General features: G+C 40.3%; 1 protein-coding gene across 1 annotated transcript in view; it reads left to right on the plus strand.

Moving 5' to 3' along the window:
* Nucleotides 1–1,315: 1,315 nt before the first annotated feature.
* ELP3 (elongator acetyltransferase complex subunit 3) overlaps nucleotides 1,316–16,792 on the plus strand; it is a gene marked incomplete at its 3' end in the record, with an annotated part of 55,644 nt that continues 40,167 nt past the window's right edge. The window contains exons 1-3 of the mRNA XM_009586302.1: nucleotides 1,316–1,380; nucleotides 4,852–5,013; nucleotides 8,348–8,474. Of these exons, the coding sequence (XP_009584597.1) occupies nucleotides 1,316–1,380; nucleotides 4,852–5,013; nucleotides 8,348–8,474 (354 nt within the window). The remainder of the gene's footprint in view (nucleotides 1,381–4,851; nucleotides 5,014–8,347; nucleotides 8,475–16,792) is intronic.

The following is a 16,792-nucleotide window of genomic DNA, read 5'->3' on the forward strand; positions in this document are numbered from 1 at the left end:
TTTCTAACAGGATTCTGTTGGTTTTGCCTTTGGGCCCTGTGTTTAATACTCGTGTTAAAATAGTAATTTCTAAGAGTTGGCAGGAGCTATCAATATTGGAGATGGGCAAATAAGGGATAAACCTGTATTCCATAGTAAGTTGTATATGAGCAAGCTGTGTACTTCATTATGGGAAAATGTAAAGATGTTTTTCTAGGAATGGTACAGGATTCTATTCTGAGAAGCAGTGAAATATCTAGAAAATATTTAGGAGTTAAGTCACATTATCATGAGCTTTCTGTATGATTCAGCAGCCAAATTACCCTTGACTGTATAAATAGTGGAAAATTGGATAGGAATAGGCAAATCATATTCCATCTGGATATAGTACCGGTGTGTCTGCAAAGTTCTGTGGCTGTTTTTGGTATCAAAGGCAACAAGAAGAATGCTTAAAAAGTGGAGATAGTGCTAAGAAAAGTTATGAAAATGATGTAAGTATTAGGATATATGCACTTAATGAACAATATACAAAACTCCTTGAATCTAGTCTGACACCCTGATACCTGCTAGAATGGCAACATGATGGAACACAACTAATTTAGGAGACTTCTGGAGTGCATTATGATGATATTTTGAAATAGTTGGCTCGTCCAGTGCCTAGGAGAGATGCTTTCCTGGATCTGCTACTCACAAAGAGCTGGTTGAGGGAGGGATGTGGTCTTGGCTGCGATGACTCTGAGATGTTAGAGCTTAAGATCCTGAGGGGTGCGAGTAGCAGAATAAAGATGTCAGAATTCAGCACAACAGACTTGAACGTTTCCAGGGAACCGAAAGGCAGGATCCCATGGGAGGATGCCCTGAAGGGTGAATAAGCCCAGGTGAGCTTAGCTGATCTTCCAGGACAACCTCCTCAAATTGAAAAGACAGCGCACCCTGATGTGCAGGAAACGAAGCAGGCACGACAGGTCACCAGCTTTGCTTAACTGCTTAATGGGGAAGTCCTGATGGAGCTCAAACATGTAAAAAGGACTGTGTGCAGAAGGTGAAAGGAGGTATGGGATACCCCGGAGGGGTACAGGCAGGCAGAGGGCACATTAGGAAAGTTTAGCTGGAGTTGAAACTCCAAGGGATTATAGGGCAACAAGAAGGACTTCCATAGGTATGTTTGTCAGCAAACGAAGGCAAAACAAAATGTGGATCTGCTGCTGGATGAGGCAGGCAACTCTGTGATGAAGGACACAGGAAAAGGCTGAGGTATGCAGTGTTTCTTTGCCTCCGTCTTTATTTGCAAGATCTGCTCTTGCTAGGTGGCATTTTGGGATGAGAGGTAGTGCTCATGGCAGAGGATCGCATGGACACCACCGGCAAATTGGACACATGCAAGTCTGTGGAAGGGGATGGGTGAGGCAGCTCCATCTTCAAGAGGGTGAGAAGCAGAACTACAGGCTGGTAAGCCTCGCCTTGGTCCCCAAGAACATTATGGAGCATGTCTTTGTGGAAGCTGCTTCCATGGTCGGGAAGGTGGCCGGGAGGATTCAGCACGGATTTGCCAGGGTAAAAATGTGCCTCCCCAACCTGCTAGAAATGTGGGAAACCACCGTGTTTCCAGTGGGCAGTTACGATGAAACCCGGGCACTGGAAGTAGGAGATGAGCGAAGTCAGTCTTGAAATAGCCAATGTACTATAAATTGTTACATAAATCACTGATTAATAATAAAAAATCTGACTTGAGACCCTGCAGATCAGGATCAGATTTCAAAGATACACTTCTCAAAAAATAAAACCAAAAAAAAGTCCAAAACCTTTTGCCACTAAAAAAAAGTGTTACCTTTAAGCATACATCAGTTTCTCTTTTCTTTTTCTCTGTTGGCTGGTAAGTATCTGTCTCGGATCCTGACTGTGCTCTAAAATAAGACATCTTGCCAATTAGATTAAAAAAAAATGATCAGTGTCTGTCTTGATGTAAATCCAGTATTTAGTAGATAACCTTTTATATAGTATTTTCTGTCCTTTTTAGATCTCTGATTTCTCTCTTTTAGCTCACCATTGACTCGGTCAGCGAAGGAGGTGCTGATCGTGCATATGGAAATGATGAAACTAAATGTTAAACACTGACGGATTTGTTTTTAAAAAATTAAAAATTTAACTTAGTTGTATAATGCAGCTTTGTGCTGCATAATGATGATTGGTACAGCTTTTATGGGTACTATTTGATAACTCCTTCCATAAAATGACAGGTTATGTAAATCTAGTAAAGCTTTTAAATCATGTCCACTTTTGATACTCTGTGTTTGGCTTCTTAACTTACAATCTTACAATTTGTGCCTGTCCTTAGTTTTAGTATGTCCTTAGGTTTCAAATGAAATAGAGTTGCTCGTTTTGCAAATAGGAAAAATGTTGAATATCCAAATGAGCGTTTAAAGTTTGAAAGTTGAGAAAAGACAGAAGAAAAGTCAAATTTCCCTTTCTTTATTCAGGAAATGATGGAGACGTGTTGCCAGAATCGCTTTCCGTGGAAGGTTGGCTGTCACACACTTCTTTCTCGTTTTTTTTCAGTTAGTTGAAAGGAATCTGTAGTCTTTATTAAATGTGGACCACGTGATTGAAGCTTTTATTTTATGTTAATAAAATAGAGACTGCGCTCTGTTTACTCACTGCAAGTCTTCGGGACTGCTGGGGAGAGCTGGAGGACTTGTGGCTCGGGTTGAAAATGTCTGTGTCTTACAGAAGGTGGTGATTTGATGAGACTTGTGACTTTTGTTGGAAATGCCATCTTTGTTACTGTATCTGTTTTGGGTTCATCTTTGTTTTGCTTTTCTGGTTATCATTAAGACATGCTTTTCTTTTCAGCGTAGAGTTGGGCTAGACAATTTTACCAGTCATTACACCATCCTTAAATCCCGTTGGTGCCCTAGTAGATGTTATAGTTTAGGTGTTGGTGTTTGTTATATTCAGCATTTTAAATCTTAGCCATAGATTTGCTTGGGAGGGGGATATAATTATTTTTTTCTCCCCTCAGTATTTCTAGCCATGATTGCAGGTGCTTAATGTGAGCACGTACTCTCTGGCGTGATGGGTGAGTTATCTGGTGATATTTTTTTTTTTTCCCCCCCTTAGCAAAAATTTCTTTCTTTAATTCTTGGAAATCACGTCTTTAAAAGTGAGCGTTTTTCAGTCTGATGTTAATGAATCACACGTTGGCAATGTTTTCCCTGATGTGATAAACAATTGTTCTGTTAGTCTGTCAGATCAGTGAGCCACAAACTCTGAAATGTTTTATGTGGGTTTTTTGTTGTTTTTTTTTTTTTTTTAGGATGCTTATTTTGACAGCCATTATAGTCTATCCTGCAAATATGTTGGTCTTTATCTATCTTAGGCTTGAACAGTTTGAAGGGAGGTAATATTTTTTTGTGAGTCTGAGCCCATTTGGGCTTTTTGCTGTGTTGTTTCTTTTTTTTTTTTGGGGGGGGGGGGGCACGGTAGTGTTTGTTGGGTTTTTAGGTTTTTGTTTTGTTTTGGTTTTTTTGTCAAATTGGACCTCCATCATGCTCTAAGGTAGGCTCTGGAGCTTTATTTTGATTCAGAAGTTTCCAGCTATCCGGAGCTGGAAATCAGATGATGAATCTTTATAGAACACCTAATAAAAAGGTGAAGTTAGTCGTCCTTGTGATTTTGGTGTGCAGTATTCTTTCAGGTATCAGCATAACATCTCTCTCTTACTCAAGGTGTCCTCTTTTCAGCCACATTTAATATTAATACTGAGATCTTCATCATTTGGGACCATTAAAGAGACCGATATTCCTCTCAAACAGTGGTTGTTAATCCTGGCCACATCCTGGTTTGGGAATTATCCAGATTCTCAGCAGTTTCAAATGGTTTCAAAAGAAGAAGTTTCCTCCTTCCTGCTGTAAATGTTTTCTCCTGTGCTGCAGTCCTCTGTTACACAACCACCATATTCTGCACGGTCACGTGAAATGATTCCTACATGGAAAGGAATATTATCCTTGCTGGTGGTGTTGGAGATTATGTTGATTGATCGTTTCTTTTTGTGAACTTTGGTTCAAGACTGCTTTGTATTCCTTTTTTCTTTTGTTTTACTCTCTCGTAGGTCAATAACTTACCATTTGTCATCAGTAGAGGATTTTTCTACTAGCTGGAATAATTAGTCTCTGTTAGACATCCAGTGATAAATGGGAGAGGAGGGGGAAAAAGGTTAACAATTAATTTTGTTTCAGTATTAGACTTCAATGAAGTTGAGAGCGTGCTCACGAAGGGAGGTGATCTGTGGAATTTTTCATAGACAGTCTTGTACGTTTTCTTGTGAGAACGCAGCTGAATCTTGTTCCAGTTCCTGCCATTTATCTGTACACCGTGGGAATCAAATGAAAATGTACCGACTGTACCAAACTCTCTCTCACATGAGGTCCTGTATTATGGTCAGTGTCTGAGCGGGAGCGAGTGCTCAGAGTGCCTTTGGTTTGTCCCCAAAACTGAAAACGGTTCTTATTGCCTACTCTGACTTTCCGTTTTGCCCAGGCTTAGTTTCCAGATGATGAGTGTTGAAGGCTCGGTCTGGTCTGGGAGCATCTTCCTAACAAGGACTGTTTAAAAAAGCTCTGCAAGGCTGCCACAGTCCAGTGCTCTTTTATACAAAGCAAACCCCAGACTTGTATTAGTGTGCCTATTTGTGTATCGTTTCATCCATGCTTTGCATGGTTGAGGGTTCCCTTTCTGCTGGGATATTTGAGGGTTTTAACCTGGATTTTAATCCTGGTAGTGACATAGAAACTCTCAGCTGGAAGATGTTGGAAACTCTTCTGAAGTCACTTGCGACAACGTCACGATTTTAATAGAGGATGGTGCTTTTTGCAGGTATTCAGAACGAAGCTTGACAAAATGCATTGGGATAACGATAGAGACCAGACCAGATTACTGCCTGAAGCGGCATTTAAGTGACATGTTATCCTACGGCTGTACGAGGCTGGAGATCGGAGTGCAGAGCGTGTACGAGGACGTGGCCAGGGACACCAACAGGTGAGAAGAAAGCTTCAATGCAAAGCTGAGCGTGGCTGCTCACTGTATGCTTTCTGGAATACTCTTGAGTAGTGTGCTTTGACCTGTTTGCTTGAACACCCATTTAAGATTGAATGTTGAAACGTTTAGCGCATTTCCTTGTTTGTGTGGCTGTATGTCTGTTAAGAAAAGCTAAAAAAATGCAGTGGCTTCATGGATTTCTTTGTGATATTCTGTAGACCATGGCTTGAGAAAATGGAGTTATTTGTGATGTTTTATTTTAAAATCATATTCTTTTCCTGTACTGTACATCTCTCTTTTTTTTTTTTATTGCTTCATAAATAAATGCAGTTTTGTGAAGTAGAACATGTGCCCAGAGAGAGCTCATAGTTCTTGTCCTACATAATTCACAATCTTGAATCTATAGGCTTGAGTAGACACAATGCATTATAATCTCTTGGAGGTACTTTACCAGCAAACAGCACGTTCTCTACACCAGATACCTTTTTCTGCTGAGTATTGGAGAGGAGAGATGACATTGGCAAGTACAGAGGGTGAGGCATAGCAGAAACAACACCTGTTGAAAGATTAACCACAGTCATTCTAGGCATACAGTATCTCTAGGGATTGCAAAATATATTCACAAGAGGCGTGTGATTTATTCCTTGTCATACTGGACCTATGGCTAAAAGAACAGTTGTCCTACGTAGGAGAGTGCGCAACACATTGTTCATCTTGTCCCTTACAGACAAGTAAGCCAGTCTTTTTTTATTGCAAGTCTCATAATTCTGTTCAGATTTTGAAAGAAGTGATTTTTTTTTTCTTGTTTTTTTCACTTCTAACACTCGTACAGCTTGCCTTCATTCTTATTGCATATGCCAGTCACCTACCAAAGATGTTTAATAACCGTAATCATACGTAATGACAGAGATTATGGTTCAATAAGCAAAGCACATTTTTGCTAATATCTACCTTAAAGGCAGTAGTGCAAAACTGAAAATGTTGGACGTTTTCTTTTAGAGGCTTAAAGAATCCAAAATGAGTTTCCTCCTGCAGGTTTAGCTGTAGTATTGCTGGTGCATGGAGGTGCAGGCTGTCACTGCTATGAAATGGTCAGGCTTCAGGTCTCAGTAGACAGGAAAAGCCATTTATTGAGTAATCCAAGAGTTAAGAGCTAATATTTATAGGTGGTACTTTCCTCCTCTAGATGTCAGAGCTTTCCAAAGGAAAAGGTCCATACTAAGGAATGTAGCTAAATCTCACTCTTAGACTAGATGTATTCATTAACGGGTAATTCTGACACAGATTGTAAATTTAACAATTAATTTCTCTTCAGCTTTTAAAATCTTTTTTTCACCTCAAATCTTTTAAAGGTGTCCCATCCTGAGGTGGAACTGTAAAACCCCACTTAGCTTTTTCCTCCAGTTTTGTCTGTCACGTCAGAACTGGTACCATAAATCATTCAAAGCTGTATGTCACTTTTGACTGGTACGTTTGCTAATGAACCCTTGCTTTAAAACCTGCTGATGAATCAGAAGAAGAATGAAGTAGTATATCATTGACTTGATTTCACTGAGAAGTAATCCTGTATAGAATTATATTTTTAAAGGGTTTTGGCACTTTTCAAAGTGCCAAATGCTTGCAGAATTCCTAAAAGGCTTTGCTGCAGGCTGTCACAGAGCAAGGAAAACGCAGGCTGTTCACTCAAATATCTCCCCCCGACTTCTTAGAACAATGAATTGGAATATACTTTTAGAGAAGGGTGATTCAAGTTTCTTTTTCTTTTGAAATGACCTCATTTTGCTTCTGTTCTTCTGCTACTTTGTGGGCGATGTGTTTTGGCTCTAAACTTTTAATATTTTGCTTGTAGCAAAATGTCAGATTACAACCAATTAGGCTAACTGTTTGGAAATTACTTTCTATTATGTTCCATAAGTCATTAGTGAGGTTTTTGAGTGCTTTTGGTGGCTGTGAGGCAGAAAAATATTCAAGAACAGATCTAGGCATCAAATAATCAAGTTATTGATGCAGCTCAAATTCCACTTCTAATAAGAAAATAATTTTTATTTATGAAGCAAGTCTCCATTTACTCCCCTCAGGCTACTCAAGGACTTGAGTAATACTGTCCTTGAACAGTCTCAGAAAAACACCGTAATACTTCTGAAAAAAAACATAAATAAAACTATAGTCATAAAACTACATGTAGGGGTTTAACAGAGGCAGAATCTTCCAGTAGAGAGGAAAGAAGAGGACCTTAAAACAATGGAAGTAGCTGTTTAGTTTGGTTAAGTTAGGTTTCGGCAGAAGGCATGCATTTCTAGAGATGCCCAGATGGTGTTAATTTTTCATCCAAAGGACCATCGAGGAGAAGAAGAATCACCTGCTGAGCTAATCTGTTGGCAAGGAATTCCAAAAGACAGGGTGAACCGGTGTGAAAGTGTGATGGGAAGAAAATGGGGATTGGAGAGGGAAGAAGGTAGCAGATGCTGAGAGGATAGAAATGTCAGCCAGTAGTGGAAGAGCCCTCCCAGATGGAGAAGAGCAAAAGCAAGGGCTTTGTGGGAAGACTGTTCACACGTGATGGGGACTTCCTAGTAGCTGTTTGTGGTGATAGGGATTGCTATTGTGGAGGCAGAAGGCAGCTCCCGAGCCATGGAGATGGAAGGAGAGAGGAGTTTGCTTGAGGCTAATGAGTTATGTGAGGTTCAACCTTTGTTCCTGCAATCATTCGTGCTCCCACTCTCTCCCAGCTCCTGCAGAGCAAGCCTGAGCTAGTTTGGTTTGATGTCGGTGGAGGAGAACATGAAATCCTTCAAAAGTCCCAATCCAGCCAATGTTTGGGGCGTTTGGCACCTCTCAGAAGTTGAGAAGAGTTTGTGTTTCTCTCAAGGGAGTACTTGAGAGCTCGGCAAGCATGTTGCGGGATGATTTTCTAGCTAGCTGGTTTTATGTAGCCCCCATCCTTCTTCTCCTTTTGATCTTCTGTTACTTTTGTTTCTGGTTATGCTTCATTTTGATCATACAGTCTTAAGTGCAGTGTGTCCTAGCTTGTGCTGTGGCATCAACTTGTGTCGTTGCTTTACAAATTGAATTTCAGCAGCTTTCGAAGGTTTCTCAGGCTGTGATTTGAATAGCTGTAGCCGTGGTAGGGTTCACCTGTTATAGAGGTAGCAAACTGGACTACTTTTAGCCTCTAGGGTAGTTTATTTTGTTAGCAGCTGTGTTCCAAGACTTGAGTGGTGATAAACTGATAATAAAACTCAACCCTTCTCGATTCCTAGAGAATAATCTCAATTAAACATATCAAAATATGTCTTTTGCTGTGTGATCCTGAATCCCTTTTCTCTCCTCCCAGAGGTCACACCGTGAAGGCTGTGTGCGAGTCCTTTCACTTAGCCAAGGATGCCGGGTTTAAAGTGGTGGCGCACATGATGCCTGATCTACCAAACATGGGTCTTGAAAGGGACATGGACCAGTTTGTTGTGAGTATAACTTAAAATAACCGGTAGTTTCTAGTGTGTTCCAGCTTTGTCATCTAATGCTGCTTCTCTTTCTTAGCTCAGCTATTGGTTACGATCCAGGCCAGAATTGTTTCTTAAGGACAAATAATTTAAAATTCATTTTTGAAGGTGGAGGGTGAGAAAGATTTGTTGAACTACTTCATCCAGAAAATTATATCCTTGCCTCATGAAAGACTGAGTCACTCGGGTCTCTGTGGAATATAGCTCTTCCAATATTAACTAGGGCTCTTACTTTTTTCCAAGGTGGTTTTCTTTCCTTGGATTTAGAATAGTGCATGATTCAAAGTTAAAAGCATACTATCTTGAAGGTAATTAATTGCAATGTATAGGTGTATTATATAGCATCTCTGTTCTTGGCTGAGTGCTATTCAATATCTTTATCAATGATGTGGAAGAAAATATATAATTATTTCTAGAGAAATTGAAATGAGAAAAAGAGCAAATGGTAAACAGTGTAGGGGATTAACCACTTTATTTAGTAGCGGGGTAGATTTCTTTGTCATTATTTAATTTTTTCTTAAGTCAATATTGGTCATCTTTTTAAAATAGTGCAGAAATTGCAGTCATGGTATGGGAATCACAGGTATATTTCTGTGCAAGGTCAGACTAGGTGCTTTCTGGCACTAAAAAGCTATCAATGCGATGGAATATATTGATTAGAAGTACAGGCAGAAAGCAGTGGTTTATCTTGGTACGCTGCAAACGGGCGCGTCTAGAAAGAAGCAATCTAAAACACAGCTGTACAGTAAATGAAGGAAATTCTGAAAACTGTGGTAGGTACTTTTTGTAAGAGGTTTTGTGCTGAATTCCTTGAGCTCTTCATAAACATAATGTCATAGCACACAGCAAATACTATGTTCGTGTGACAAAGTGAGAGGCTGGGACAAAGTGATGTGCACAAAACTAGAGGTGAAGTCAGTGACAGAGCTGAAAGTTAACTCAAAATTCCTGCCCCGGACTCTGTTGCTCCTGGATTATCTTCTTATAACGCTGAAGGAGATAGAGGGTGGGCATCACATTAGCTGTGTTTTCAATAGAATTACTTGTGATGCAGGGTATGGCAGAACCTGAGTCCCTTACTTCAATATCTCATGAAGTTGCAGCTGTAGTTCTGGGTTCTTTATGGGCCTGTCATTACTGAAGTAATATTAGGCTGGAGAGAATTTGTAGTGGAAGAATAGCAATACTGACTAAAAGATTTAAAGACCTAACCTTGGGTAAGACCCAGCAAAGAGGAGACGGTAAGCTAAGGTATTTGCAAGATGTAAAACTGAAGAGGGAGGAATTATTTAAGGCAGAATTACAAGCTTCCACAGAAAGTATTTAGTGATTATTATTCTCTGCTGCTTATTCATGATGAATGGCTAAGGCTTTTCCACTGTCAGATCTGAAGTTGCTCCCGTCTCATTGCAGGAGATTTAGGGAGTCTGGAAGGTATAACTTCAAGTGATGCTGAACTGCCTCCGTTTCTGCAGGCCAGCAGGCTCCCTTGCTTGTTAGGGGAAGGGTAATGCCATGTTGTATTTTGTCCATTTATTAATGACAATTTTTGCAGAAATAGAAGAGGCAGAAGTCAAAGTTTTTGGAAAGAGGAGACAAGAACGTGATGAAAAGGCTGGAATTGTGAGAGGGGGGGTTAAAAGAAAGCTGGGAAAATAGTGGAGCATAGAAAAAGCAAGAGAAGGAGAAAAGAGAGCAGAGAAGGTCAACTTGTTAGACTATGTCTGCCAGAGAAGTCTCTTGGCTTTAGGAGCTGGGAAAACCAATGTTGATGGTGGGCCAGCTCTGGGACACGGCAGGAAAGAATTTGCACGTTGTGATGGGGAAGGATGAGAAAAGTGAGAGTAGATGAGAATGAGGCCCAAAAAGAATTAAGAAATTTTTCAATTTAGAAAAGGAAGGGTTAAGATAAGATCAGAATTTTTTGCTGAAGGGCTGGAATTGGCAAAAAGGCTGGTTGAAGGGCCAGAAAGAGAAATGATAAGCAAGGGAAAAAGAAAACCAGCTGATAGTTTAAGTGGGGGAATTCAAGAGTACAGAGAGGGTGATGGGGTGAAGACCAGCTCAAGTGACAGCCCTGTTAATGAGTTCAGAAATTTGAAGCAGGACTCACAGATCAAATTAAGATTTGGTGCCAGTGAGCATACAGATGAGGAGTTGGAGGATGAGTAATCAGTGTGGAGGATGAAGCCCTCAGAAGTAATGTGAGTGCTGCAGAGTGAGGAAGAGAAATGGGAGTTGGAGAGGCGGGCTGGTGGGGAAGAGGTGATAGATCACATCAACACGGAGAAGAATTATACCTGTGTTGTTTTAAAGAGAAGGAAGTATGGGAAAGGAGAGAAGAAGGAATCAAAAATGCCTGTGTTAGAGAGGTGCACAGGGTCCCCCCTGCGATCAGATAGCGCATGAAAAAAGACTTGTGCGAAAGAGGCAGCTGCAGAGTTGATGCCCGGGTAAGTGATCACGGTGCGTTTCAGAAAATGGAGCTGCAGGGAATGAGAGTGGAGAGGTTGTGGATCACTGTGACATGTTTCAAGATGGAATGGTAAACAAGAGACAGCTATACTCTTCCTTTTGCCTTCTCCTCCGCCTTTCTCATCCTATCTTAAATGCTTTGATTTATTTTTAAAAGATCCTTTGTCTCAAATAGGAGAGAATAGAGGGTAAAAACAACCCTCTGTTTTTTCTTTTTTTCCACAGTCCTGCACTGGTGAACATAACAGAAGTATTCAGCAGACAGAAATTCTGTCTTTCCCAGGGATTCAGCTAGATAGTACATTCTCTATTTCCTATCTTAAAATTTTATATCATGGGTTCGAGTTATTAAAACAACTTACTTATATGTTGTGCTGCATAAATGTTAGTCCATACTGGTAAATATTTAGACACTTCTACATAAAAATAATGTGAGAGTGAAGAGAGGAACCAAGTGGAAAGCATCTGTTGTGTTCTTGCAACAGTACTAAGCCGTTCATGAGCAGCAGTAGTGTTCTTTTATGCAGTATTCTCCTAGTTCACAAAAACATAAGATACCTCTGACTTTTTGGGACAAAGACACCTACGCCTTATCAAGGATCCTTACAGATTTTTGCGTTTGCGGTAGTTCTAAATAACCTTGGAGAAAATAACTTTATTTGTTGTGATACTAACCTCCTCTTTAGCCATGTGCTTTTCAGACCAGGGAAAGGTAGGACAAAAAGGAACCAAAATGATTTTAGAAGGAGGTCTAAGCACCTTGCCTTCATTACCAGTTGATATATTAAATACAGGGGCTTCTCCTGGGAAGATAATAACTTCCTGATTGTGCTGACTGCGTACTAAAAATACTGGGTGCTTCTTCAAATTGAACAGGTAATTATGGTTTCAAGAGTAACATTGCTTCTGTCCCTTGTGACCTATTGATTTTGAAGTGTTTCCTGCTACTCCCAGCCAGCAGCTAGGATGCCCATCAGTTACTCTTTTGCAAGCGTATCTAGGTTTTCAGAGTTGTGTGTGTGTATAGCAACTGTTTTCCTGGAGAGTTTATTAGTAATTATTCAAAACTTTAATTTATTGATAGGAGTGAGTATATTAGGTAGATCTTTCATTATATGTATATATTCTTTTTTACAGTAAGTGTCAGATGACTGGCTTTTTGCCTGCCTTCATCATGAAGATTATTACAGTTACTTTTTTTAAACAGAGTGGATGTACTAGACCTGTGTCCCAGTTATGTTGTGCTTCTCCACTCCTTTCCCTGTCATGCCTCTTTTCTTCCCTTACTGTTGATTCTTTTTATAGCCTCAGAGGATTTCCTTTCAACTTCAGGTCTTTTCACCCCATTCCACATATGGGAAAACGCTGCAGGGAGGGACTATGCTCTGCTTCCTCCCACCACCCATGTCGTTGTGCCAGGAGTGTCGGGTAGTGTACATATACAGACACACACACTGCTACTTACTGTTGGCAAATGCAAGGGTAACAGTTAAGAGCGATTCGCAGTGCCTCACGTAGCAGGTGGTCGGAGAAAATAATTAGAATAATAGCTAGAATAAATCAAGGACTCAGCGGGAATAATGGAATTGTTACCAGAGCAGACACCTCATTCTGTGGAACGTGATAAACACTCAGCTTTGCTGTTGTAGCACGAGAGAGATGAGGTGACTCTAGGGGTAAATGGTTGGGAGGATTCATGAATCACACTTGCCAACAGGGCTACCAAGCAGAACTTAGGATTTAAGCAAAAACTTTAGGAGGCTAAAGAATTCCCAGGATGCTGTTACTAATTCCTCATTCTGTTTCTGCAGAACCACTGAGTGGCAATAGTATAATCAACAAACTGTATCTGCTCTAGTATAAATATTACAAAGCTAGTAACATTTATTAATGGAGAAGGTATTGCTATGTTGCCTTTATTTTGTTTTATTTTGTTTTATTTTGTTTTGGTTTTATGGTCTTTGCCTAAGCATGATTTACTGTTGCTGTTCCTCTTGGTCCTCCGGGAGGGGTGGCTGTAAGCCCATCTCAAACAACTTTAAAGACCCTTCAGAGACGAAATAAATCTGGGGAACAGAAAAAAGGAAAGGAAACAGGGAGGAAAGCCAGAAGATTAGAATTTTCAAGTGTGGGAATTGTCAGGGGAAGTGTCATAGCAAGTTGCTGGCAGAACCCTCCAGCTCTGAAGGCACGTGGGAGCTGGTGGATGCTGCCCAAAAACATCAGATAGGCCTTCAGTTGCTGAGAAGCTCTTTTTCCTTGAGGAGATCCATGAGGAGGTCCTGTGGCTTCACTCTGTCCATCTAAAGTCTCGTATAAATAAAATGATGAGGGTAAGAGCATAGGCAGGGCCATTTACTGGTCAGTGCTGGAGACAAGTATCAGGCTCAAGAGACTTTTGATTCAATTCAGCAGAGCCATTCTTGTGTTCTTTAAATAAAATGCAATCATTGAATGATTTTAGTCTGGTGAAAATTCCTTTTCTTACAGTCATGTGTCAGGCTGGTTTTTTTCTGAAGGAATTGCAAAATAAGCATTTCCCAGAAATAGACAAATTGTAGTGAAATGCCTGGTGCATCTATGATCCAAGTGTAAGTTATGCAGAGGGCTACGGTCTCCTTGGGCTTGTTGAACACGAGAGAGAAAAATAATGGTCAACTAATGCAGTGGGTAATGCGAGTGTCCTTTCTCTTTGCTATGTATTTGATGTTGTTGTAAAACTTTAAATACTATTGTATCACCTTTAGCTGTAAATAAGGAGATAGTTTTCCTGAGGGCTCTCATTTTTATCAAGGAGATTAAATTCATAATGAAACTAATATATTGCACCTCTATCAGGAGCTTTTAATAACTGTAATAAAAGACAGTTAAACTGCTGATCTACATTGATTTTTACTCTTTTGGGAAGACAATTATCTGTGTTTTTAAATGTAGCTCTGAAATGTTTAGTGGGGTAAATGATTTTCCTTTCAATTCCTACTAAACATCTCATTGAAACACTATTACTGGCAGGTAGCCAGCATTACCTCTGAAAATTTGTCTTTTTTTTTCATGGGCACATTTACAGAAACAGATTAGGCAGTATTTAATGATCAGTCTTTCAGTTACTAGAGCTTCTCTTGGAGTCTTAGTAAATGTTAGAGCTAAAAAGCTGTTCACTTTGGAAACAATTATAGTTTCATGAACTATGGTCAATGCTGTGGTAATTTTTATGTTAATGAGAATCATGGTAGTAAGGAACAGGCTATTTTTAGAAACTATTTTCACAGATAATTGCGCTCATATTTCTGTGGATAAAATATCTAGATAAAGCCCCAGCGTGTGCCCACTTCTGCAGATGGTCGAATTGTGTGCACAAAGCTTTTCTCTCTCTGTCCAGCGTCCACGTGGAAATAACTTTTATTTGCTCGCTGGGTGTGTTTGCTGCGGCTGTGGGTATATTTCCTATAAAGCAGGTCAGACTTCTCTCTGGATATGTGCAACATAGGAAAGAAGTTGAAGTTAAAGCTGCAGCCCTCGGTGTGACAATGTGCAGAAACAAAATAGCTGAATCAATTGAATAGTACAGGTAAAACTGGTCTCTTATCTTCTGCATCACTTGGGGATCCATGCATAATGTGGATAGGGTGTCACAATTTAAACCAGAAACTCCAAAGGATGGGGGTTTCAGTAGCAGCATGATCTTTGCTACGTTGCATTGTACTGCATAGAAACAGTACATATTGCTATACCATTGGTATGGACATGATAAATTGCAAGGCTGTGTGGAAAAACTGCATTTATTATGGGTCTTGGATTGCCTCCTTTGTCTTTCTGAATTAGTATTTTGTCCACACGCACATTTTCCTCCAGCATGCCAGCCGTAGAAGTTATGATAATAACTAACGCTACCTTTAAAATAACCTCCCATTCAGAAAGAGTTTCTGCTAAATATAAAGGTACAGTTGAGACCCTTTTTCTACCTGAACTAAAAGATCATTTCTGCACTTAACAGTCCCCAGACGACTGTGGGTTGCATAGGCTCATACAGTCGCTCTGTCTATTCAAGAGGTGGTTTTTCAAGCCAGCATTCAGAAGTTGTTTTCTGGGGCTCTTTCACTAAGGCCCCTTGCTGCTGAAGTCAATAATGAGCATATGGTTGGGAACGTACAGCCAAATGGAAAGGAGCGCGGGAATAAAGGGATGTGTCTTGGATAGAGAGTGCAAATTTGCCAGGCAAACAGAGCATCATTCAGTAAAATATGAATTTTAGCATAAATCATCATCAGCAACTGAATGCTTGTCATCAGAGTGGATAAACCATGATGTCCAAATTAAATTTTTGAGGACTTAGTTATGGGTTTTGTGTGGGGTTTTTGTTTTGTTTTGGTCTTTTTTTTAATAAAAAAAGCTTACTGGAAAAGCATAATGGTTTTGCTGTGAACATAAATGAGAGAAGCTTTTGCAGGGCTGAGTGTGGTGGGAGAGAGCACATGGTTGTATTGATGTTCCTTACAGAAAGGAGAGGTCTGATGAAGGAGGATTAGATTATCAAAAATGTTACAGAGTTGCTGGTCTCAATGTTTTTTAGGGTAGAAGACATGCTTTACAGGGATCTATGTTGGAAAACTTGTGTACTTAAGACAATGAAAAATGCTATATTTCCTGTACTTAGCCCTAGGGGAAAGCTGACCCTTCCAGAAACATGAAGACCAGAGTTCTGTGCTTGGTAAAAGTGAAGGTGAAACTTCACAGCAAATTGATGGAAGTATTCTCATGGGTTTCTCCAAAACTGCGTAATAAATGGAGACTCACTTGGAGCACCTGCAAGACTAAGCAGATGGGACTGCTCGGTGCAGTGAGCACAATCTGGAGAGATTTGTCTTGGTGTTCGGATAGATACTGTGATCAGGAGTCAAAACCATGCTCCAAGGTCATGCTGCTGATGCCCAAGGCCTCTTCCAAATGTTAAATGTCTCTTCTTATTATTGAGTTGTATTATAGCAGTGCTGGAGACTGCCGCAGACTAGGATCTCCTTGCGGTAAGTTCTGTGCAAACTTGGTGAGAGCAATTATCCAACAGAGTGTTAGACAGGAGGCAACCTGTCGATCCTGACAGTCCAGAGGTAAGAAGAGACCATGGGAGGGGTGGGAGGCAGGCATGTTCCCTCCTCGTCTGGCAGCAGCACTTTCCTATAGCATGTAGAGAATTAAGGTATTTATGACGCTGAGGAGCATAGTCTTGGTAAATAACTCGCTGAAGACAGCTTCACATCTGTGGATTAAATGTCTGGCAGCAGCACTTTCCTATACCATGTAGAGAATTAGGGTATTTATGACGCTGAGGTGTCTTGGTAAATAACTCACTGAAGACAGCTTCACATCTGTGGATTAAATGCTCCTGTCAATTAGTTTGTCTCTACCTGTAACGGTTGCTTTGCACCCCAAGAGCAGTTTGTTCCTGGGTTTAATGTGATCATGTGTTCTTACTGAAGCTGAAGATTGTGAGGACTCAATTGTGTTAGACACTTCTGGAAAAGTCCCCTTTGGCATGTGGATTTGGGGTTTTTGAGGCTGTCGGGGAAGGAGGAGGCACCTCCTGCACCTTGAAGGGTGAATTACAAGGTCCTTTACGCTCTTCACTCTGGACGTTAGCAGGCAAATCCACTTTTCTTATTTAACATTCAAAGTCTACATATGAGGCATTATAGAACATCCTAAAGTAAGCATATAGATTATTCTATTAAGTAACAACCAAAACGATGTGTTTTTGTTAATGTGCACTATTGTAATAGTTCAGAAAGACATATCAAGGTCTTCAGTGA

Source organism: Fulmarus glacialis, unplaced genomic scaffold (assembly GCF_000690835.1).
Source record: "Fulmarus glacialis isolate BGI_N327 unplaced genomic scaffold, ASM69083v1 scaffold4611, whole genome shotgun sequence".
NCBI classification, from domain to species: Eukaryota; Metazoa; Chordata; class Aves; order Procellariiformes; family Procellariidae; genus Fulmarus; species Fulmarus glacialis.